The sequence below is a fragment of the Salvelinus fontinalis genome, chromosome 37 (assembly GCF_029448725.1).
Source record: "Salvelinus fontinalis isolate EN_2023a chromosome 37, ASM2944872v1, whole genome shotgun sequence".
NCBI classification, from domain to species: Eukaryota; Metazoa; Chordata; class Actinopteri; order Salmoniformes; family Salmonidae; genus Salvelinus; species Salvelinus fontinalis.
The window spans coordinates 18,103,755-18,128,833 of NC_074701.1; the positions used below are offsets into that span (position 1 = coordinate 18,103,755).

Below are 25,079 nucleotides of genomic sequence, written 5' to 3' on the forward strand. Positions count from 1 at the left end.
CTCCAAGCAATGATTATGCATGAATGGGCTGCCATCAGTCAGGATGTGGCCCAGAAGTTAATTGACAGCATGCCAGGGCAGATTGCAGAGGTCTTGAAAAATAAGGGTCAACATTGCAAATATTGACTCTTTGCATCAACTTCGTGTAATTGTCAATAAAAGCCTTTGACACTTATGAAATGCTTGTAATTATACTTCAGTATTTCATAGTAACATCTGACAAAAAATTCTAAAGACACTGAAGCAGCAAACTTTGTGAAAATTAATATTTGTGTCATTCTCAAAACTTTTGACCACGACTGTATATAATTCCTTGGCTATGTAGTATACAATAGCATCGCCTAGGCTAAGGAAAGTTATTGGGTCATGTAGTAATGGCGGGAGTTAAATGGTTAATCTCCAGACAGGTCTGTCGGCCTCCATGACATGTCTTCCATTGTGTACGGGAAGTTGCTCGACATGAGACACTTGTGATCAGAGAAGAGGCATATATGATTGAAGTCTGAACTTTTTCTACTATTGAGCATCATCATCATTACATAATCTTAACCTCCCACCCCCTCAGCTCAGTCTCGGGTACTCAGTCGCCGAAGTGGTATCGCCACTCCGCATCAATTTTGTTATCAGACGTTGTCATTTTACTATTAGGTGCAACGGACTTTTCTCTTATGTGTACGTCTATTTGTGTCAAGATGAATAGCTTGAAGGCGTTTAAGGAGCCATTCGGTAAGTCTGCACTTTTATTTAAAATGTTTAAATGATATAGATATGTCGTTTATGGCCCTCTTGTATGTTATCTATAGGCTATTTACTGGTTATGGATGAAGGTCATCCTTATTAACGCATGTTTGAATACACATCTTCCTACTGGGCGAAAACTGTTTGAATCAACGTTGTTTTCACGTCATTTCAACTACAAAAATTTCAGCGTGGAAAACTGATTGAATTTGTATAAAGACATAAACGTAGTTTTTCATCCAACATATTACTTTATTAGGCAAGTCAGTTAAGGACAAATTCATATTTACAATGACCGCCTACCGGGGAACTGTGGGTCAAAAAAATATACGTTGAATGACGTCTGTGCCCAGTGGGTTGTGTGCTTTTTGAACAACCTACTAATTTACAAAGGGACAGCCTAACTGTAATATTGGAAAGTCCTTTTGATTTGTTTAAAAAAAAAATGTAGGCTATCAGAACTTTTTTATTAATACATATTTCCACATCTTAGTTGTAAGAATGTATTGACATAACAGAGAACCTGCATTTTATTGGTTCTATGACCTCTTCTCACAACTGGCATTTCCCCAAACATAAAAATCCCCTTCCTGTATCGATGACAGTAAGGAACTTGCACCTTATTCTCAGTCAGTGGCGGTCGGTGCAGTTTAAGATGAGGGAGGATGATAAAAATAATTATGAGTATGGCCTTATTTCTATTACAGCATATTGGATGGCTGTCATTCATATTCCATTCAAATCAAATCACATATTTAGCAGATGTTATTGCGGGTGTAGCAAAATGCTTGTGTTCCTAGCCCCAACAGTGCAGTAGTATCTAACAATACAAACAAATCTAAAAGTAAAATAATGGAGTTATAAAATATATAAATATTAGATTGAGCAATGTTGGAATGGCATTAACTAAAATACAGTAGAATAGAATACAGTATATGCATATGAGATGATTAAAGGAGTATGTAAACATTATTTAAACATTTATTAAAGTGACAAGTGTTCCATTATTAAAGTGGCCAGTGATTCCAAGTCCATGTGTATAGGGCAGCAGCCTCTAAGGTGCAAGGTTGCGTAACTGGGTGGAAGCTGGCTTGTGATGGCTATTTAACAGTCTAATGGCCTTGACATAGAAGCTGTTTTTCAGTCTCTATGTGCCAGCTTTGATGCACCTGTACTGACCTCGCCTTCTGGATGTTAGCGGGGTGAACAGGCCGTGGCTCGGGTGGTTGATTTCCTTGATGATCTTTTTGGCCTTAAGCTTTCCACCTTCTCCACTGTGGCCCTGTCAATATAGATAGGGGCGTGCTCCCTCTGCTGTTTCCTGAAATCCACAATCAGCTCCTTTGTTTTGTTGACATTGAGTGAGAGGTTATTTTCCTAGCGCCACTCTCCCAGGGCCCTCACCTCCTCCCTGTTGGCTGTCTCATCGTTGTTGGTAATCTGTTGTGTTGTCTGCAAACTTGATGATTGAGTTGGAGGCGTGCATGGCCATGCAGTCATAGGTGAACAGGAAGTACAGGAGGGGGCTGACCACGCACACTTGTGGGGCCCGTGTGTTGAGGATCAGCGAAGGGGAGGTGTTGTTTCCTACCTTCACCACCTGGGGGCGGCCCGTCAGGAAGTCCAGGTGCCAGTTGCACAGGGCGGGGTTCAGACCCAGGTTCCTGAGCTATAGTCACAGCATTCTTACATAGGTATTCCTCTTGTCCAGATGGGATAGGGCAGTGTGCAGTGCGATGGCGATTGCATCGTCTGTGGATCTATTGGGGCGGTAAGCAAATTGAAATGGGTCTAGGGTGCCAGGTAAGGTAGAGGGGATATATATCCTTAACTAGCCTCTCAAAGCACTTCATGATGACAGAAGAGTGCTACAGGGCGATAGTCATTTAGTTCAGTTACCTTTGCTTTCTTGGGTACAGGAACAATGGTGGACATCTTGAAGCAAATGTCCGGAAGCAAGACGTGGGTGGTTTTCCCTTTGTAGTCCGTGATTGTCAATAGACCCTGTCACCCAGCTCAATGTAAGATTGATAGGTTTAGACTTCTACATGACACTTTAATTTTCTCTGTACCCATCATGAGGTTGCTACTACATAGCCTATGAATGAAAGTTTACAACAGAGAATTTAGAGGCATCACGGTGACACATTCAATACTGCCTTGCACACTCTTGCCTGCATCTAGCTGATCTAGGGAGTAATCATTAGTCCAACAGTTGCAAATGTGAATTTCTATTGGACAAATTCTGGTATTTTTATCCCAGTTTCGTTCCGTTTAAGAAATGTTTTTGAACAGAGTCGGCGGAATGAATATGGCCCTAATAACAGTCAAACACAGTTCACTGCATTCTATAGCTAAGTGAAAGTAAGACAATATACACCCAAATATAGCTAAGTAGCTCTTTCTCTCGCTTCTCCTTAATTTTGGAAGAAATTAATTTGTTCAAAACTGTTCAACAATTGTCCTTCTCTCTCTTTGAGTCAACTACTCACCACATTTTATGCACTGCAGTGCTAGCTAGCTGTAGCTTATGCTTTCAGTACTAGATTCATTCTCTGATATTTTGATTGGGTGGACATGTCAGTTCATGCTGCAAGAGCTCTGATAGGTTGGAGGACGTCATCCGGAAGTTGTCATAATTACTGTGTAATTCTATGGAAGGGGGTGAGAACCATGAGCCTCCTAGGTTTTGTATTGAAGTCAATGTACCCAGAGGAGGACGGAAGCTAGCTGCTGTTGAGGCTACTCTAGACCTTCATTGCAAAACAGTGTTTTAATCAATTATTTGGTGACGTGAACATATTTAGTATAGTCTTATCTAAAAAGGCAAACTTTTTTAATGTTTCACTATTTGTATTTTTATGAAATTCACTGAGGAAGATGGTCCTCCTCTTCCTAATCTGAGGAGCCTCCACTGCTCTCGGTGGATGTATAAGATGTGTGGGAGTTGGAAAATATAACATTTTGTCAGTGATAAAAGTGAGTAGGGTAGGCCTAGCCTATGCCAAACTGTACTAACGTGATTAAACATAACAGTTTTATGCTATCTCAAATTTGAGACATTGGACACCCTGATGAATCAAACCTAAATGGCAAACTATGCTACTGTGTTTTTTAAATGTCAATGTTGTAAAGAATATAACCCCACATTTTAAATGTTTGGTTTTCACTGTGAATCTATAATGATTTTAAATGGTTAATCAATAATATTTGCAAATGTAAATGACTGTTTTGGTGTGGGTGGGTGTGAAAATGTGAGCTGACCCCTTGAGCTCATGCAAATGAATGACATTTACTCTGTGATCTGTTTGAACAGATACCTGTTGGGTCTTGAGGATGCCTTTTCACTTGAATGAGCAGAACAATAATACCCCACTGCTACACAATGCTCTGGTTCTTTCATAAAAATGTCTGCTTTTTTAATACTGAAACGTTGTCCTCATCAGCATGTCTTGAAGAACAATATCTCTAATGTTGCTTACTATTGCGTTGTCAATTTTAATATAGCAGCCAAGGCCTTTACAGTAGCCGGAGCTTTTACAGCAGCCGAGGGCTTTAGGCCAGCAAAGTACGCCTCATCTCACTCAACAAATCACAGAACTTATTTTTCATGCTGAGCATGGTGGAACTTGAGTTTTCCAGCACAGACACACACACACACACACAACCCTCAATCATCCACCGTGCATAGAAGAGGCAACGAGGCATTTGTCCATCTTTGTGTTAGATATAGAAACTGCATGGATTGAGTTAGGTATTAGCACGTCAGCACGCCATTCATCTCAAGCCATTTGTGGGCCTTTGTCACTGCCGAGCAAATGCACCGTTACACGATCTGATTAAATGTTTAAAAAACCTTGACTTATCTTAGCAGCAAAGGCATGGGTGGTCAAAAAGGAGAAAATCTAGGTTCATCTCTGTGGAATCATGGCCTCGAGGGATCTAACGTTATTATGATGAGGCTTATATTTCATCTCTTGAACTTTTTCCTGAGCGAGTAGGTACATGTCTCTGCATTCCCTGTGCAGCAGAAACAATACTGAGATGAGCTGGGTTTCTGCTTATAGTTGATGAGTAGGGGATGTGGGGCTGATGTGTCTCAGCATTGCATGCACTAATAAGGAGCAAGGTAGAATGAGTATTCATTACCAAAGGATCTGTACATAACTCTGTGCAACCGCAGGCCTAGAATGAGACTCTATTTCTATGTATGCAACAGCAATTACATGGTTATTACAGTGACACTGCATAAAACATCACTGTAACTGTTCTGCTGTTATTGATCTTACTGAGAGCTTGGCATATGGAGAGGTAACTGGCAGGTCCTCTCTTGTCTCCCTGTCATCATAATCATGTAGGAAACAGTTGAGAAAATACTGCAAGATGTACTCTTTTCCCACGTGGCACAGATGTCAATTCAACGTCTATTCCACGTTGATTCAATGTAATTTAATTCAACGTTAATTGAACCAGTGTGTGCCAATTGAGTTGTTTGTAGCCTCCACAGAAATGATCACAGTTTCTGGACTGTGATTTATGACTAGAATATGTGAAAATAATCTTGTTCAATCAAAACTCGTGAGGGTGTTTTAGTAGTTATTTGACATCTTGACAAAATGTACCTTCTTGTTGGTGATATGTTCAATCAATGACATAGTCTGACAGGCCCCTGGTGCGAGTGACCTTACAGCTCCATTATAATAACATTTGCTGTGGTAAAATTGGATACGGTGCATCAGTGTGTGTGTTTGTGTGTATATGTTTGATCACGTCACCAATGTGAGAAAACCCTGAAAATGTTGTCTCTTGTTCGAGGAAGTGAGCACACCCACGTGTTTTCTTTTGAGATCATTGCCTGGCACAGTTTCAACTGTGTCACTAACTTAATTAATGTGGCTATAGGAAATGGTCTTTAGTTCACTTGAATGTGTTTACAAACCCTAGGTTCCCATCTAAGCTAAAGTGAGTGTCAGCTTCATGGAATGTAACCTAAGAAAGGCCAGAAAGGTCAGAGCAGCTCTTTATTTAAAGCCCTCAGGTCATGCAATAGCCTTACAATGATGCAGACTGATAGAAGCCTGAATGACCTTGTAGAGGTACAGGTAAGTGCCAAAATAATGTAAAGATGAGCAAATGAGGAATACAAAGTAAATTGAAAGCAGGTGCTTCCACACAGGTGTTGTTCCTGAGTTAATTAAGCAACTAACATCTAATCATGCTTAGGGTCATGTATAAAAATACTGAGTAGGCCATTATTTTGGCTACCATGGCTATGCCCCCATAGGATGACTATGCCCCCATCCACAGGGCACAAGTGGTCACTGAATGGTTTAATGAGCATGAAAACAATGTAAACCATGGCCGTCTCAGTCACCAGTTCTTAACCTAATTGAACACTGATGAGAGATTCTGGAGCGGCGCCTGAGACAGCGTTTTCCACCACCATCAACAAAACACCAAATGATGGAATTTCTTGTGGAAGAATGGTGTTGCATCCCTCCAATAGAGTTCCAGACACTTGTAGAATCTATGCCAAGGTGCATTGAAGCTGTTCTGGCTCGTGGTGCCCAACGTCCTATTAAGACACTTTATGTTGGCGTTTCCTGTATTTTGTCAGTTAGACTTATGATAGCTGTATGATTTAGATAGCTGTATGTTTTAGAGCCAAAATTGAGGGCTTTGTACATTGCAACTCATCCATGTGTGTCCATGTCCACTATATCAGGACCCAGGACAATCAATAATTTCAGATTTAATGTATCCTCTTCATTCTGATATTTGCTTTGTTGAGAAACTGCATTCCATCATTTCCATCAGCCATCATTATATATAACATCTGCAATATGTTCCTTTATGCATTGTTCTCTTCATGTAATATCCCTGTCTTGTCTCGACAGATAGAATCATCTCTGAACCAGTGGAGGACACAGATACTAGTAGCTTCATGGCAGAAATGGTATGGCCGTCTAATATCATCAGAAACAAACATGTGTTAAGAAATGTACAATCTGAATTTAATTGAATCTAATTTCAAAAGAATAGAACAAAATGAATGCTAACTCTTCAGTCTGAGTAGACCGAGAAAAGCCATGTTTTCAGAAAATAGCCATGTAAAGTAATTTAACCATAGTTGAGTACATTATGCTGGGATTTCTTACGCCCAGGGACTAATATAGAAGCAAGTTGCAACAAGCCACTTTTTGCTATCCAACACGAGTATAATATTTCTCCACAGTTTATATGTGTTTTAATTGCTATCTCTCTGTCTTCAAATATTTCTATCACTATAAAGATCAGAATCCATCAGTGTCATTTTGTAGCAAAGCTGAACATGTGTGTTTGTGTCTCTTAGTCCTTGAAGTCCAACTATCCAGTCCAAGTCACAGAACCTCAAGGTAGGTGCTCTAAGCTCAGTACATCTGTTCACACAACTGATGTGCCTTTCTGGGGCCACTGATGAGAAAATACAATATTCATCTATACTGTCGATCTGTCCTTTCCAGATACAGTGACACTGCAGCTGAGGTCCATGCCACCTGGCTACCTCACACCTCTCTCAGACAGAATAAGACAGGTGGGTGATGGGCTCACTTACACTGAGATAAAGTGTAGTTTCTTTGTGTTAGTTTCATATTAACGTGAAAATGTGGTGATGAGCCTTGACAGGATGCTCCTGTAAACTGTAGATTACTAAAGATAACTCCAACCGCTAAGCCAGCATCTGAAAATGTCATGACCTGGCCTGTAATGTTTGAGCCTTTGTAACTGGAACTAGTGGTTGGTGTCAAAACCACAAGACCGTTTTAATGAGTGAGAATAATCGCTTGTTTCCGTATAGGAAAAGGTTTGTGAGTTTGTTTAAAAAGGTTGTGTTATTTTAATGCTATCAATTAGAATACTGTAAGGCAGGTATTCGAAATAAAAATGTGATTCACATGTTTTTTTTTATATTTAAAAAAAACCCACCCAAATGTATAGCCCTGTTGGAAAATATACATGGGCTTTTTGAAAATGCTATACATTTGGGTGAGTTTTTTTTCTCTCTCGCCTGAGTAGCCTTGTTTCACTGCCAAAAATGTAAATAAACTATCTAGTGTTCAGCGAAATAACAACACAATGTCAAATACAGGTAGCCTAGTCAAATAATTAACATCCAATCACATTAACCATTACTCTCTCGCGGGAATTCAACTAACGGTCATTATGTAGCCAAACGTAGCTGCTGCTCATGTTGGTATCTGTACTGATGGCGCAAAAGCCATGACAGGGAGACATAGTGGAGTGGTAACGTGCGTGCAAGCAGTTGCTCCCGACGCAACTTGGGTACACTGTAGCATCCACCGAGAGGCTCTTGCTGCCAAGGGAATGCCTGACCGCTTGAAAGACGTTTTGGACACTACAGTGAAAATGGTTGTTTGATTGAATTGATTGAATTTAACTTTGTTAAAGCAAGGCCCCTGAACTCTCGTGTATTTTCTGCACTATGCAATGATATGGGCTGCGACCATGTAATGCTTTTACAACATACAGAAGTGCGCTGGTTATCAAGGGGCAAAGTATTGACACGTTTTTTTTTTAAATTGAGAGACGAGCTTAAAGTTTTCTTTACTGACCATTTTCTCACACGACTGGCCTATCTGGGTGATAATTTTTCTCGCCTGAAGGATCTGAATCTAGGATTATAGGGACTCTCCGCAACTATTCAATGTGCGGGACAAAATTGTGGCTATGATTAAGAAGTTGGAGCTCTTCTCTGTCTGCATTAACAAGGACAACACAGGTCTTTCCATCATTGTATGATTTCTTGTGTGCAAATGATTTCAAGCTTACGGACAATGTCAAATGTGATATTGTGAAGCACCTGAGTGAGCTATGTGAGAGTGGATTCTCAGCCCTCACTAGCATGTGTGTGTGGAAAATGATTTAAGACTGGGACTCTCTCCAATACAACCCAACATTGCAGAGTTATGTGTATCCTTTCAAGCACACCCTTCTCATTAACCTGTGGTAAGTTAGTCACAATTTTTGATGAACAAATAAGGTTTAATATGTAAGATCATTAAATAAAGAGCTAAATTATTGATTATTATTATTTGTATGATGGCAAGAAACCAACATCTGAGAGTGCGCAGACCCTGGTGCTAGAGGGGGTACACAGCTGGAGGTTGAATGTTTGAAGGGGTACAGGACTATAAAAAGTTTGGGAACCACTGCTGTAAGGTATTCTGAATCATATCGGTAGTTAATTCCTCTCTATAATTAGAACTGTGAATGTAATGTTTTGTTTTACCCAACCTCGTACAGCCAGTGGAAGATGGTGTAGAGTGCATCTGCACAGGCTCCATCTCACCAGGTAATTTTCATTTTATCATGATATATACTATACCCCTGAACAACATTTCCAAGCACATGTTGTAGATAGATTATAGCAACACATCTTTCAAGACAGATGCATTATATTTGCATACAGTACATGTACCAAAATAGTAGACTAATCCTTTATGTGCACTGTATATTTCCAAGGCTGTTGGTAATTCCATTATCCTTTGCCCCAATCCCTACCCCTTAGACTTCCCCAAGGAGCTGCAGTTCTTGAAAAACCAATGTGAGAAGTGCTGCTGCTCAGCTCCACCTCCAAAGATCAGTGACCTAATGGATGACAATGACTTGCTTGACTTACTGCGTCTTAAACTGGACCCAAATCATTGCACTGTCAAGAACTGGAAGAACTTTGCGAGCCGTTGGGGTATGAGCTATGATGAGCTGACTCTGCTGGAGCACCGGACCCAGGGCTCAATGTGCCACAGCCCCACACAAGAGTTCCTGCTGCGCAACAACCACAAGACCGTCACTGAGCTCACCGAACTTTGCCGGGTCTACCAGCGCATTGATGTGCTGCGGCTTCTGCAACGTTGGATGGAGAACGACTGGCCCTCACGCTGGCAAAATGCTCATTAATCACATATCCCCAACCACCCAAATTATACATTTTACATTTTGCTATCCACTTTATTGAATTAGCAATGACAACAGGGACTTGGACCATTTGTTATCAGAAGCCTATTTATTTAACAACCAGTGGTTCCCGGATTTTAGATGATTTGGTGTGCAAAAGACAACTGGATCACATGTTATGACTCCTGCGGAGTTGAGGACTTAATGGGACTGATTGTCGTTTTGTACTTGTTACCAATACTGTAGTTCTGATTATCTCAACCGGCACATTCTTTTCTTTTTCAAAAGGTTCCTCATTCTCTGAATTGTTGTGTGTCCAAGTGTTGGTGTACCCACAAAAATAATGAGGCGGCTAGAACATAAAAAGTAGAGCTGTAGTAACCAGCATAGCACGTAAAGAAGGTGAGGTGGGAAAAAGAGAACGAGATTAAAAGGGTGCATTGTTCATCAATTGTAACTTTTTAGAACAGTGACCATAATAAGAATCAATGTAGTATACATCATATGGCAAAGATGACAGTGTTGCGTTTTGGTCTTTATAGTTTCATAAAAATAGGAATAATCTCCAAATAATGTATTGTTTGTATTCATAGTTAATGAGTCTTGATTATTTTGGGATAGTTTGATGAAGCTGAGATTGTGTTTTTCAATTTCACTACAGTTTGAATTCTAATTAGGAATTTGCCCTTACGCTTTATCCTGAATGTGGTTCCAATTCCTCTCCCCAAACCCACTTGAAGCAAATAAAAGCTAGATGTTTTACATATTCTTGCTAATCTTATTAACTTTCCCTCAATAACACGTTTAAAAAATAATCATATCCTCATATCATCATTTACTTTAATCATGTCAATTAAAATACTATTTAAGGGATACTGTGAGATTCTGGCATCAGATGAACTCTTGGAAACCATTTTTATGTCTCTGCGTGCAGTATGAAGGAAGTTAGCGGTAGTTTCGCAAACCAATGCTGACTAGTGTTAGCGCAATGACTGGAAATCTACAGGTACGGAAGCATTGAAAATACAATGACGAAAAAAAGGTTTACTATAGGAAGTCTTCCATGAAAGTTTGAGCTTTCTCTGTGTGTGATGATTATATCAACTTGGTTCATGTTTATTTGTTTTAATTTCAGTGATGAATATCCAATCAAACAGGAATTCAAACCTGCCATGTAATATAATACTGTTACATATTGTTGTAGTCAATTACAGTATAATTTATAGTCAATCACCAATAAATTATTGAGTCATATAGACATTGCTATAGTAGTTTATTGGAGAAGGAAATAACGAATTAATAGTATAATTACATTTCACTGTTCAACAATTGTTTTAGCTTAAAATGTGAAGATGACAGCTTCCATAAAGATTGTGTCCTTTACAGGTGAAACATGTCTGAATTGTGACAGATACAATACTGAGGCATTTGTAAAAAATAAGTAAACTTCCAAGTGAACAGCATTTGGGAAACATTACCATAATTTAAATACGTTTGAGTACACATAGAGCCAAGCCAATGAGCACATTTTCCTTCATTTTGCTGTCAACTGTTTGAATATAGATGTAGCATATGGATTAACTAAGTTATCAGAGAATCGACAAACAAATAATTACATGTTTCTGTTTTGTTTATACATAAAGACAAACCACATCCTTAAAATGGAGTCAACTCATGAACATATTGATGTATTTACAAAGTAGTTACAATCATGTTGGTTTATCCCAAGTGTAAGGTTCACATGACTGGAAACTATCAGTAATATGCATCAGGCTCTTTGATATTCAGACCAAGCATATTGGAGAGGCTTATTGACATGCTATCGTTTCCCTCTGAGTCCACTACAGGGTATTCCAGGCCTATCCCAGATTCAGGTTTTGTAACTTTGAAAGTCCCTCTTTTTAGCTTAGTGGAACTATCTACGTCTGAGGTGGAGCTGACATCAAGGCTAGGGGTACGTAGCTCACCTTTCACTTCTGGCAAGGAGACATTAGCTGTGGGTGTTTTTGCTTTAAATCTATTCAACCGCTCCATGATGTTAATAAGTCCTGAAGGTGATGTCACCTTCGGTCCTTCATTCACTTTAGGCAAACTGACCTCTACGCCAGCTGTTTCAAGGCCTCCTTCAAGCTTTGGCGTGTCCTTTGCCTCACCAAGGGCCTCGGCAGCATCTTGGAATTCACTCTCAATCTTGTTGTTCTGTGGCAGTCTGTGAAATGTAAACATTGGCACCTCCACCTGATCACGCTTTGATTCATCCCTACTATGTACTTCCTCATCGTCCATGTCAGAATCTTTACCTTTTGAGCCAGATGAGTTAAAGCTTGGCCACTTGAATGGCCATTTGAATGTACTTTTGTGAGTGTCTCCCTCAACATCTACTTTGAGGTCAGCTTCTGGTACATTTACATCCAAATATGGCATGTCAGCACTGGCCTCAACGCCAGGAGCAGAGAGACTCAGTTCAGGGGTACTAATCTCTCCCTCAATTTTGGGGACTGAAACTTCCACATCAGGTGTATTTACATCTGCACTAGCATTAAATTCTGTGCCCTTTATTCTAGGTCCCGAGAGACCAAACTTTGGCATCTTAAAATGTGGCAGTTTTTCAGAGGGAGCCTCAATGTCAACATCTGGAGCTTTAAACTTGACCTCGGGGCCTTTAATGTCTGGGACACTTACTTTAATTCCTGGGGTAGAGAGACTCTGATCAGGACCATTCAACTCTACCTCAGGGCCAGAGAGGTCCGTTTTTGGTAAACTTAGATTTACATCTGGAGCACTGATATCACTTTTAACATTAGGATCAGATAGCTTGAGAAATGCTAAATCTACCTTTGTGGCTTCAAGCTGACTCTCAACTCTGGGAACTGAAACATTAATGTCAGGTGTCTCAACGTCAAGGTTTTGTCTCTCCAGTTCAGAACCTGAAAGGCCAAATGTGGGGAGCTTAAAATGGGGCAATTTGAATTTGCCTGAAGGGGCATCAATGTCTACATCTGGAGCTTTTAGATCTAGTCCAGGTCCTTTGAGATCAGTTTTGGGTACATTAATTGTAATCTTTGGTACATTCACTTCATCAAGTTTGGGGGCAGAACGGTTGAGATCTGGTGTTTTCAGCTCTACTACAGTGGCTTGTAGGTCAGCTGTTGGTAAATTGACATCCACATCAGGAACAGAGACATCCAATTTAGGGGCCTTTAGCTCAGCATCAAGGTTTGGTCCTTTAACTCTTTGTCCTGTTAAACTGGATTTGGGGAGTTTGAATTTGGGCAACTTCAAGATTCCAGATGGGGCATCAAGGTCAACTTCTGGGGCTTTAAGATCTATCGCTCGACCTTTAATGCCAGCTTCAGGCAAATTGGTCCTCAAATCTGGAGCAGCCATAGATCCCTTGATTGTGGGGGCAGAAAGGTCTGGTGTTTTCAGCTCTACTACAGTGGCTTGGAGGTCAGCTGTCGGTAAATTGACATCCACATCAGGAACAGAGACATCCAATTTAGGGGCCTTTAGCTCAGCATCAAGGTTTGGTCCTTTAACTCTTTGTCCTGTTAAACTGGATTTGGGGAGTTTGAATTTGGGCAACTTCAAGATTCCAGATGGGGCATCAAGGTCAACTTCTGGGGCTTTAAGATCTATCGCTCGACCTTTAATGCCAGCTTCAGGCAAATTGGTCCTCAAATCTGGAGCAGCCATAGATCCCTTGATTGTGGGGGCAGAAAGGTCTGGTGTTTTCAGCTCTACTACAGTGGCTTGGAGGTCAGCTGTCGGTAAATTGACATCCACATCAGGAACAGAGACATCCAATTTAGGGGCCTTTAGCTCAGCATCAAGGTTTGGTCCTTTAACTCTTTGTCCTGTTAAACTGGATTTGGGGAGTTTGAATTTGGGCAACTTCAAGATTCCAGATGGGGCATCAAGGTCAACTTCTGGGGCTTTAAGATCTATCGCTCGACCTTTAATGCCAGCTTCAGGCAAATTGGTCCTCAAATCTGGAGCAGCCATAGATCCCTTGATTGTGGGGGCAGAAAGGTCTGGTGTTTTCAGCTCTACTACAGTGGCTTGGAGGTCAGCTGTCGGTAAATTGACATCCACATCAGGAACAGAGACATACAATTTAGGGTCCTTTAGCTCAGCATCAAGGTTTGGTCCTTTAACTCTTTGTCCTGTTAAACTGGATTTGGGGAGTTTGAATTTGGGCAACATGAATGTTCCAGAGGGAGCATCAGGGTCAACTTCTGGGGTGTCAAGATCTACCTCTGGACCTTTGATGTCCGCTTCAGGCAAACTGACACTCAAATCTGGAGCAGCGATGGTTCCCTCAATCTTTGGAGCAGAAAGGTCCAGGTCTGGTGTTTTCAGCTCTACTACAGGGGTTAGGAGGTCAGCAGTCGGCAAACTGACATCCACATCAGGAACAGAGACATCCAATTTTGGGGCCTTTAGCTCAGCATCAAGGTTTGGTCCTTTAACTCTTCGCCCTGTTAAACTGAATTTTGGGAGTTTGTATTTTGACAACTTGAATGTTCCAGAAGGAGCATCAGGGTCAACTTCAGGCAAACTGATATTGAAATCTGGAACAGCAATGTCTTCCTCAATTGCTGGTGCTGAAAGGTTGAGATCTGTTGTTTTCAAGTTGAGACAGGGCCCTTTCAGATCTGCTTCAGGTGAATTAACATCAACAGCTAATTCTGGGGTCTTAAGATCAGCATCTACATCAAGTTCCGGTCCTTTTACTTTTCTTATTTTTGGCCATTTTAGTTTCGGCAACTTGAATTTTCCAGAGGGAGCATCAAGGTCTAAATCGACATCTGGTCCTTTGAGGTCAGCTTCAGGCAAACTGACATTGATATCTGGAACAGCGATGTTTCCTTCAATTGCTGGTGCTGAGAGGTTGAGATCAGAGCCTTGGAGATCTGCTTCTGGTAAATTCACATCAACCTCTGGAGCTGAGAGGTCCAAATCTGCTTTCTTTAGATTAGCATCAATATCAAGGTTTGGTCCCGTCACCTTATGTCCAGACCAGTTAATTTTGGGCATTTTTAAAGTTGGAAATTGTTTCTTTCCAGTGGGTGCCTCAATGTTGACTGCTGGTGCCTGAAGATCTACATCTGGAACAGCAATGTCTGCTGTAATTGATGGTGTGGAGAGGTTAAGATCAAGGCTTTGGAGATCTGCTCCTGGTAAATTCACATCAACCTTGGGAGCTGATAGGTCCAAATCTGCTCTCTTCAGATCACTATCAAGCTTTGGTCCCTTCACCTTATGTCCAGTCCAGTTAATTGTGGGCATTTTTAAAGTTGGAAATCTTTGCTTTCCAGAGGGTGTCTTAATGTCTATCTCTGGTGCTTGAAGATCTACATCTGGACCTTTCAAATCAGCTGTGGGCTTCTTTAGGTTGAACCACTTGAATTTTCCAGAATGAGCATCAGTGTCAACATTTACCTCTGGGCCTTCAAGGTCAGCTTTGGGTAAAGTAAGATCTACATCTGGTGCATTTATTTCTCCATCAACGTTTGGAGTGGCGAGATTCAATTCTTCGAGACCCTTAACCTTGGGTCCAGAGAGACCAAACTTTGTTTTTTTTAGAGTAAGCCATTTTAATTTCCCTGAAAGGGGCTCAATGTCCACTTCTGATGCGTTCAGGTCTACTTCAGGGCCTTTGATATTTGCATTTGGAAAATGTGTGTGCAAATCAGGCATGTTAATCCCTGCCTCAACTTCAGGGACAGAGAGACTGAGGTCAGGTGCCTTCAGATCTGCATCAACATCAATGTCTGGAGCTTTTATATTTGGTCCAGAGAGCCTGAAATTGGGCTTTTTGAGTGTTGGGAACTTAAGTTTCCCATTGGGAGGATGAATATCAACAACAGGGGCTTTCACATCTACCTCAGGGCCGCTGAGTTCTGCTTTGGGTAAATTAAATTCTAAATTTGGGTTGCTCATCTCAGCCTCAATCTTTGGGACAGAAAGATCAACGGTTGGTTTCTCCAGATCTGCCTTAACATCCACACCAGGGGAGTTGACTTTGGGCCCTTTGTGTTTGTGTTTATTTAAATGAGGCCATTTGAATTTACTTGAGGGAGCCTCAATGTCGATATCTGGAGCTTGCAGATCTATATCTTTTGGTATACTCAAGTCTACATCTGATGCGCTTATCTCTCCATCAATGTTTGGAGTGGAGAGATTCATGTCAGGTGCAGACAGGTCAGCATCTATGTCCACTTCATGTCCCTTCATTTTTGGTCCAGATAATCCAAACGTGGGCTTTGTGAGAGTAAGCCATTTGAATTTGCCAGAAGGAGCCTCTATGTCAACATCTGGAGCTTTCAAGACAGCATTTGGCCCATTCAAATCTGGGCGTTTGATTTCCACATCAGGGGCTGAGAGGTTCAGGTCTCGTGTCTCTAGCTCTCCACTGAAACCAGGGCCTTCTAAATCTGCTGATACAATCACATCTCCCTTTGGCGCTTTGGCTTTTACGTGTGGTAGTTTGAAGTGAGGCATTTTGAATTTTGGATGCTTGTACTTCAATCCACTCGTCTTAACCTCAGGTTTCTCCAAGTCAAGTGAAGCATCTGGAGTGCTGAACTCTGGTGTTGATAGACTGACTTTAGGGTGCGTGAGGGTGCCCTCCTGATCTGCTCCTTTCATTGCTGGCCCAGATATTCCAATGGTGGGGAACTTTGCACCTCCATCTGGTCCAGGTGTGTCCAATGTAACATTGGGCAATTCCCCATTCAAAGTGGGACCATTGATTTCATGCTTCAACCAGCCTTCTGCATTTAATTGTCCATTGAGGCCATTAACCTCAGTAGATGGTGCCTCACCTGCTCGCTGCATTCTGCTGTAGGTATCTTTGAGCATCTGTAGACAAACAAATAGCAATTAAGTGGTAGTCAATGTTGGCAGTCATGTACAAAGTGGAGTTTTTATTCAAAGGTATTGATCCATATTGATCCATAATACATTATTCATATAATTGTACAGAAATGAAAAAGAACCTTGAGCATAGTGTAATGACTGCTGACATAAATCGTGAAGTAAATTTGATTCTGAAACGTACATCCCCGGGACTTTTGAGACCACTGTCCAATGAGCCGAGTCTGACGCTGGCATTCAGATCCGGCTTTGTCACAAAACTCATGTTGTCTTCGTAAGGCTCCATGATCTTAAGTATTTTCATCAGGTCATCTTTATTGAGGTGGTTAAGATGTATGGTGGCAGCAACAATCTCATCGCCTAAAACAGTAGAAAAAATGGAGGGTTGAAAAAATTTCTATCGTTTTCTTATTTGTACAACCAATAACAAAACGTACATATGCTTTACATTTTATAATTAAGAATGTTTTTTGTTGTTGCAAAAATTAACTGATCTGTGACATTTTACCTTCTTTCAAGCCACTCTTATTAGTGACTCTAGGGTCTGTGATTCCAGTGATGACAACTCCTCCTCTGTCTGAATCCTCCAGGACCAAGCTTTCGGAATAACGACTTTGCTGACTTTCCCCATTCTAAGAGGTCAACAGTGAAATACAATTAAATCAAATCAATTGTAGTCACTATCATGAAGTTTAAGCATCAACTGTTTGTAACAGTTAAATTAGCATGTGAGCAGTATTCAAAGACTCTGGTAAGACAAAATATTTGCATGGTTTTAGGATCTGATTTCCAACAAGATAGATAGCTTATTTTTAGGAAAACATACTTCCTCAATGCTTCTGTTCTTTTAAAGGGAAAATCTGCATTTCAAACACTGTTTTAGTACAAAGTTGAGAGGTGAGGCTGGAGAAATGAGACCACTCTCAAATTCATTGACAGAGCAATAGATGCAAGGACTGACTAACCATGATATAAAAAGTATAGTTTTAACATGTTTGAAAGCTAGTGTTGGTTTACAATTCCATTGTTTACTAACAATGGAGCAAAATAAGTGTATATATTTTGGGTTCCGATGGGGTATGACAGTGGAACTAAGCTAATGAAGCTTTTTAAGTTAGATTCTTCATGAATCAATGGGTATAATTAATTTAAAAGTAAAAAAAAAATGGATGTACCAATCGCAGATTGCCTCTTTAATGGGAAGCATGAAAGGTTATGAAATGTCAGGAAACTGTATAAATAAAGTATTTCACTCACCATTATTTCTGAAGTATATTTACAGCAGCATATCAAGAAAAAATTTCACTATAACCTGTAAAAACAAAGTAGTGAGGTGCAGTTAATAATGTGGTTTAAGAAGCAGATATAAACAACAATAAAACAATTCATCTTACAGGGTTTTGTATCAAGAATGGTACACCACCCAAAGGACATCCAGACAACTTGAACCAACTGTAAGAAGCATTGGGGTGAACATGGGCCAGCATCCCTGTGGAGCGCTTTCGACACCTTGTAAAGTCCATGCCCTGACAAATTGATGCTGTTCTGAGGGCAAGGGGGGTGTAACACAATATTAGGAAGGTGTTCTTAATGTTAATAACGACAATAATACTTAATATCCACGCTAAAGCTTGTCAAAGCTCTCTGCCTTTAATTTACTGCTGCCAGACTGACAGCGACACCCACAAACAGCCTCACGCCTCAGGAATCCAAGGCATGGCCCCGTGCCAGGATGCTCAGGGGAATGTATTGCAAACCAGTTGGTTGAGACACATGCTAGCTTACATGCCATACCTACTATCACAGCCGCACACTGCCACACACACTACTCTCAATGAATGTATTCATTCACCTGCATTGTGATACTGAGGGTTTGGGTGGGCAACATGTCAGAAAGAAGAAACGATGTAAGTGGAATTATGAGTGTCATGATATTGGCTTCAAAACAATACATTATTACACCACCACAAATGCATTATGTGAAACATGAAGCCACATAAGTTTGGTTACAACTTTAACCGGTCTCTCTGTTTCATGAAACGGAAAAAAGTTATTTTTCAATCTCTGAGGATAAATATTAGAAGTAAAAGAAGATATAAGGCAGTTGAAGCAATTCAATAGTTGTGGGTTTAAAATTGTGGCTTCATAGGCCAGCAAAAATACAGCACGAATGGCTTGGCTTGGTATGCAACACATTAAATATGTAAAAGGAGTTCTATGAGACAATGATTGAAATACTGTATACCATTTCATCATGTTATGGTGGCTTCATTCTCATCCCACCACTATGAAGAACTTACCACAACAGCAACACCTCAGAGATATTAAGTAACAAGGGTACTATAAAAGACACAATACACATGTTTCCGTGACATAGATTAAGCTTGGACTAAAAAGCGTGCTCAACTGGAGAATCTCAATGGAGAATTCTATTCCAGGACTAGGCTTAATGTGTGTCTGGAAAACCAGCCCTTTATGTTTGATGAATAGTACCACACTAGCAAAATCCACTTCACCAATAATTGATCAATCTACAGTTCTGGGCAAGGTATGTTGACAAACTATCTTTCAGGGTGACGCCAAGTTCATTAACAATCAGCCAACAACAATAACCCATGTGGCAAAATACATTACTGAAATATGATCCTACATCCACCCACAAATGTCGATATCACACAAATCAAGTCGTAGGGGCACACAAATCAAATTATTTACTACCTTCACCTGCTCATTTACATTTAAGTCAAGGCAATTTCACGAGGGACTATTTAATCTGTTTAGCAAAACATTTAAAATATAAAACTAAAAGAATTTCATAAAATTGCAGAAACTATAAATCCATGACTAGTTTCAACACAGCATGATGAACAACTGTTAGGCCTCTGTACTCTACATACAAGATCACTAAACTGATTCAAGTTCCCATTGTACCATCAGCACAAATGACAATGTTAAATATCACATTCTAATGGCAACAAAAGGCTTTTCAAGCTCATCTTTGTATGCTGGGGCTTCGCTGGGCTCGGATTAGGGCATAGGATGGGAAGGACTCACCTTGTCAACGTCTTAGAGTCCTCCAAAAGCCCAGGCAATGTTGTCTCCTCTGTACCTCAGCTGTTCTGTCAATTTAAGAGGATCTGTCAGTTAAATGTCTTTTCTGTCCACCACCTGAGCTGGAGAACAGGTTAGGCTACACCTAGACCTGCTCCTCAGTGCCACCCCAACCCCCACCCTTTCACAGGAAGAGGGACATGTCATACACCTTTGCGGGGCTGGTGACAACCGAAACTTGCGAAGAGAGTGAGAGGTCATGAATAAGAGAAGTACACACCACTCCTCCTTAACAGGCTGAACCAGGTTTACAAAGAGAAAAGAAACAGAGGCCTGCAATAGTTGCAAAACATGCATTTACACTCATCAACAAATGAATGCGCTCTCACACACACACACACACACACACACACACACACAGAGCTCTGGAAAAATGAATGGAATCAAAAGATTCTGACCATCAACCATTCATCAGTATTTGCCATCTCCTACTGTATCCAACTGACCTGTGTAACGAAGGGGGAGTGAGGTGTTATTGTTTTTAAAGGCTTGAACTTTATTGTGATCTCTCAAAAAGTTGATTAATTATCTTTCATTTCATGAAAAGTCTTTGTATTTTTGTTATTTCAACTTTGGGGGTTTGTGTGTCCATACAGTTGGTACATGGCAGGCATCTTACCTCTACCCATCAACCCCTCCACTACATCATCATCATCATACTGTATACTGTAATTTACTTTACTTACTGATTCTACTTCGTCCCAGGTGGGACACAAGGCCATAGACTATGAAATTACAGAGTTATGCCTACTATGTGCACCATACCAAAACCAGGCATAGCATAGTGAGTCATTGCCCTACCCACTCTGTCGATGAATAAAATTTTAGAACAGTGCATCACAAGAGTAGGGCTCAGCTCCAGCAAAACAGTTGTTCTCTACAGTGGTAAGTGCTATAAACAATGCCTCTGAACTCAAGGTCTAATTTCCTGATTGGGTGTTGGCAAGTGAACATGATATCTCCTACTTGCATTGAAGATATCGAAAGACAGAGTGGTGAACAATTGATACGTGGGTAACATGCAGATCGATTCTTTCCTGAATATTTTCATTCAGACAATCAACATAACATCTGTCAATAATATGATTTATAGTCAGACTGAAAACATTTGCATATCTGAAGGTACTGGATAGGTGAAGCATGGTAACAGCTTCACCAAGCCTTCCAATACCCTATGAAAGTCCCGCCTACTTCCGGGTGCAAGTCCCGTATTGTTTTTGAATGGGAGTCAAGCTTACCATCAAATTCATGAAAATGGGACCATTTAAGATAAACAGTATCAGTCAAACGTTTTCACACACCTACTCATTCCAGGGTTTTTCTTGATTTTTACAATTTTCTACATTGTAGAATATTAGTGAAGACATGAAAACTATGAAATAACACATATGGAATCATGCAGTAACCAAAAAAGTGTAAAACAGATCAAATATTTTTTATATTTGAGATTCTCAAAGTAGCCACCCTTTGCCTTGATGACAACTTTGCACACTCTTGGCATTCTCTGAACCAGCTTCATGAGGTAGTCACCTGGAATGCATTTCAATTAACACGTGTGTCTTGTTAAAAGTTAATTTGTGGAATTTCTTTCCTTCTTAATGTGTTTGAGCATTAAGTTGAGCATTATGTTGTGACAAGGTAGGGGTGGTATACAGAAGATAGCCCTATTTGGTAAAAGACCAAGTCCATATTATGGAAAAAAACAGCTCAAATAAGCTAATAGAACTGACAGGCCATCATTACTTTAAGACATGAAGGTCAGTCTATCCGGAAAATTTCAAGAACTTTCTTCAATGGCAGTTGCAAAAACCATCAAGCTATCAGAACTCAGGATACGACCCAGATGCAGACAGCTAGAGTCACAGATGTTTATTGACCCAAAGGACAGGTCAAAGGCAGGCAGAGGTCTGTAATCCAGGTCAGAGTCAATAAGGTACAGAACAGCAGGCAGGCTAAGGGTCATGGCAGGCAAAACGGAGAAACTAGGAAACAGAACTTGAGAAAGCAGGGAGACGGGAAAACACGCTGGTAAGACCTGGCAAGACAAGACGAACTGGTAACAGACAAACAGAGAACACAGGTATAAATGGGATATCAAGGCACAAGGTGATACAGATGCAGACACAGGAGGAAGATGGTTGGTGTCTTACAACGTTTATTAATCCAAAAAGGGGTAGGCAAGAGAGTGGTCGTATACAGGCAAAATGTAAAAACCAGTTCAGAGTCCAATAGGCACTGAAGGGCAGGCAGATTTAAGGTCAGGGCAGGCAGGATGAACAGGCAGGCGGGAAAGTAGTCCAGAGTCAGGCAGTGGTCAAAACTGGGAAGATAAGCAAAAGAGAATAGAAAAAGAGTACGGGGAAAAACACACTGGTTGACTTGACTAAACATACAAGACAAACAGGCACAGAGAGACAGGAAACACAGGGATAAATACACTGGGGAAAATAAGCGACACCTGGAGGGGGTGGAGACAATCACAGGGACAGGTGAAACAGATCAGGGCGTGATAGAGGAAGATGGGCAACACCTGGAGGGAGGTGGAGACAAGCACAAAGACAGGTGAAACAGATCAGGGAGTTACAGTACCCCCCCTCCCCCTCTCTAGGGGCGCCACCTGGCGTCCTACCTGTGCGCATACCTGGTTGACCGGGCTGCTGGCGTTGAAACTCAGCGATGAGACCTGGGTCCAGGATGTCTCTAGCGGGGACCCAGCATCTCTTCTCCGGGCCATAACCCTCCCAGTCAACCAAGTACTGGAATCCCCTGCCCCGCGGTTGAACCTTCAGGAGGCGCCTCACCGTGTACGTCGGTTGGCCGTCGATGAGAAGAGGGAGAGGGGTGGGTCTGGAAACAGGAAACATAGGTTTAATCCTAGACACGTGAAAGTGGGATGAATAAGGAGGGTATGCCGACCTCTTCCTCTTGCTCCGGGAAGAGCGGGGGCTGATACCCCAGGGAACACTCGAAAGGCAAGAGCCCAGTGGCAGAGCAGGGGAGGGTGTTGCGGGTGTTTTCAACCCACACTAGTTGCTGGCTCAAAGTGGTGGGGTTGGCGGTGACAAGGCAGCGAAGTCGTCTCCAGGTCTTGATTGGCTTGCTCCGACTGGCCGTTGGACTGCGGGTGGAACCCGGAGGACAGGCTGGCTGACGACCCAGTGAGTGTACAGAACGCCTTGCAGAACAGAGACAAGAACTGAGGGCCCCGGTTGGAGACCATGTCCACCGGCAGTCCATGGATCCGGAAGACGTACTGCACCATGAGCTGGGTCGTCTCATTGGCAGAGGGTAGTTTTGGGTAAGGAATGAAGTGGGCGGCTTTGGAAAACCGGTCCACTACTGTCAGGATGGTGGTGTTGCCATCAGACGGGTGAAGAACCGTGACGGGATATGTGAGACCAGGAACGGTGAGGGACAAGCAGTGGTTGAAGAAAACCAGCCGGAGCTTGCCAAGGTGTCTTGTTCTGCGCACAAACTGCACAGACGGCAACGAATGAGGAGACATCCGGGACCATGGTAGGCCACCAAAAGCGTTGTCGCACAAAGGCCAGGGTCCGACGGGAGCCTGGGTGGCAGGCAAGCCTGGAGGACCGAGGAGAAGAGGGAGAAGTTAAACCCGGGTGAAAAGCAGGGCCCACCTCGCTTGCTTGGAATTGAGACACTTGGCGGTGTGGAGATATTCCAGGTTCTTGTGGTTCGTCCACACAATGAACGGATGTTCCGCCGCCTCATACTAGTGTCTCCACTCCTCCAACACCATCTTCACTACGAGAAGCTCACAATTCCCCACATCGTAGTTCCTCTCCGAGGCGTTGAGGCGATGGGAGAAGAAGGAAGGCGCAGGGATGTAACTTGAGGTCTAGGGCAGAATGCTGGAACAGGACAGCCCCCACTCTGACATCCGAAGCATCGGCCTCCACCACGAGCTGAAAGGATGGGTCAGATGAACCAATATGGAAGCAGTGGTGAAGAGGTGCTTGAGGTCCCGGAACGCCCGTTCAGCAGCTGGGGACCATGTGAACGGAACCTTGAGAGAGGTGAGTGCAGACAGGTGGGAAGCCAGGGTGCTGTAACCCCGGATAAAGCGGCGATAGAAGTTGGCAAATCCCAGGAAATGTTCCAAGTGCACTCTGGATGTAGGCTGGGGCCAATCCACCACCGTTCTCACCTTCCCGGGATCCATCTGTACATTCCCTGCAGCGATGATGTAACCAAGGAAGAGGATGGTGTAGCGATGAAATTTGCATTTGTCCACTTTCACAAAAAGCTGGTTCCCCAGGGGGCGCTGGAGGACCTGTTGGAAGTGGAGCAGGTGTTCTTGGGCTGAATGGGAGAAAATGAGGATATCATCAAGGTAGATGAAACAAATGGGTCAACAATTCGCGGAGAACGTCATTAACCAGGGCCTGGAACACAGCAGGGCGTTGGTAAGTCCAAATGGCATGACCAGGTATTGGTAGTGGCCACTGACCGTGTGGAATGCAGTTTACCACTCGTCCCCTTCCCGTTTCCGCACCAGATGGTAGGCGTTCCGCAGGTCCAACTTGGAGAAAATGATGGCCCCCTGGAGCGGCTCGAAGGCCGAAGCGATGAGTGGTAGCGGGTAGCGGTTCTTCACCATGATGTCATTGAGGCCCCGGTTGATGCACGGCGGGGGAGGCGGAAGGACAGATAACACCCTGCAGCTAGGGAGTCCTCGATGTAGGTCCCCATAGCCTTGGTCACTGGACCCGACAGAGAGGACAGTCGTCCCCAGGGTGGTGTGGTGCCTGAGAGATGGTCAATTCCGCAGTCATAGGGTCGGTGCGGAGGAAGTGGAGTGGCCCGGGCCTTAGTGAAAACCTCCCGGAGGTCCTGGTACTCCACGGGAATGGTGGAGAGATCCCGTGGTAGGCTGTGCTGACTTCAGACAATGGGCGTGGCAGAACAAGCTCCAGCCCAAAATGACACCAGCCATCCAGTCTATGATGGGATTGTGTCGCTGGAGCCAAGAGAATCCAAATACCACAGGAACCTGAAGAGACTTAATCAGCATAAATTGGATTGCCTCGCTGTGGTTCCCTGACACTCGTAGGTTGATGGAAGTGGTATTGTGAATAACCCGGCCTATAGAGCTCCCATCCAGCCCTCTAACGTCCATGGGAAAGGAGAGGGGCTGAGTGGGGATGCTCAGCTTGGATGCCAGGGTAGCGTCCAAAAATCTCTCATCAGCCCCAGAGTCAATGAGTACCCAGAGAGAGATTTCGACTGGTTCCTCCACAGCAGGATGGCATGGATGGCATGGAAAGGGCTGCGAGTAAGGGTTTAGGAAAAGCTATCTGTATGACCCACCAGAGTATTTTTAATGGGCAGGCACAGTTGAAGTCGGAAGTTTACATACACATTAGCCAAAT

At 42.4% G+C, this 25,079-nt stretch overlaps 2 protein-coding genes across 2 annotated transcripts; one reads left to right on the forward strand and one right to left on the reverse strand.

Annotated features, from left to right (window-relative positions):
• The first annotated feature begins 418 nt into the window (after positions 1–418).
• On the forward strand, positions 419–10,947 carry edaradd (EDAR-associated death domain). Its single transcript, XM_055902239.1, has 6 exons — positions 419–726; positions 6,636–6,694; positions 7,091–7,133; positions 7,242–7,312; positions 9,043–9,091; positions 9,308–10,947. The coding sequence occupies exons 1-6, from the start codon at positions 669–671 to the stop codon at positions 9,694–9,696; spliced, it is 669 nt and encodes a 222-aa protein (XP_055758214.1). The 5' UTR covers positions 419–668; the 3' UTR covers positions 9,697–10,947.
• Positions 10,948–10,960: 13 nt separating this feature from the next.
• On the reverse strand, positions 10,961–19,715 carry si:ch211-125o16.4 (neuroblast differentiation-associated protein AHNAK). Its single transcript, XM_055902238.1, has 5 exons — positions 19,630–19,715; positions 17,833–17,887; positions 17,084–17,207; positions 16,760–16,935; positions 10,961–16,560 (listed from the first exon to the last, which is right to left on the reverse strand). Exons 2-5 carry the CDS (start codon positions 17,833–17,835, stop codon positions 11,449–11,451), a joined length of 5,415 nt encoding a protein of 1,804 aa, XP_055758213.1. The 5' UTR covers positions 17,836–17,887; positions 19,630–19,715; the 3' UTR covers positions 10,961–11,448.
• Positions 19,716–25,079: the final 5,364 nt, after the last annotated feature.

Excerpts from the sequence above, each read along its gene's own strand:
- edaradd (XM_055902239.1), top strand. The coding sequence starts at position 669 with ATGTGTACGTCTATTTGTGTCAAGATGAATAGCTTGAAGGCGTTTAAG. Across the intron at positions 6,695-7,090 it reads GTAGCTTCATGGCAGAAATG|TCCTTGAAGTCCAACTATCC; the intron begins GTATGGCCGTCT and ends TGTGTCTCTTAG. Across the intron at positions 9,092-9,307 it reads CACAGGCTCCATCTCACCAG|ACTTCCCCAAGGAGCTGCAG; the intron begins GTAATTTTCATT and ends CCTACCCCTTAG.
- si:ch211-125o16.4 (XM_055902238.1), bottom strand. Across the intron at positions 16,936-17,083 it reads TAAGAGTGGCTTGAAAGAAG|GCGATGAGATTGTTGCTGCC; the intron begins GTAAAATGTCAC and ends CTACTGTTTTAG. Across the intron at positions 16,561-16,759 it reads GTCTCAAAAGTCCCGGGGAT|ATGCTCAAAGATACCTACAG; the intron begins GTACGTTTCAGA and ends GTTTGTCTACAG.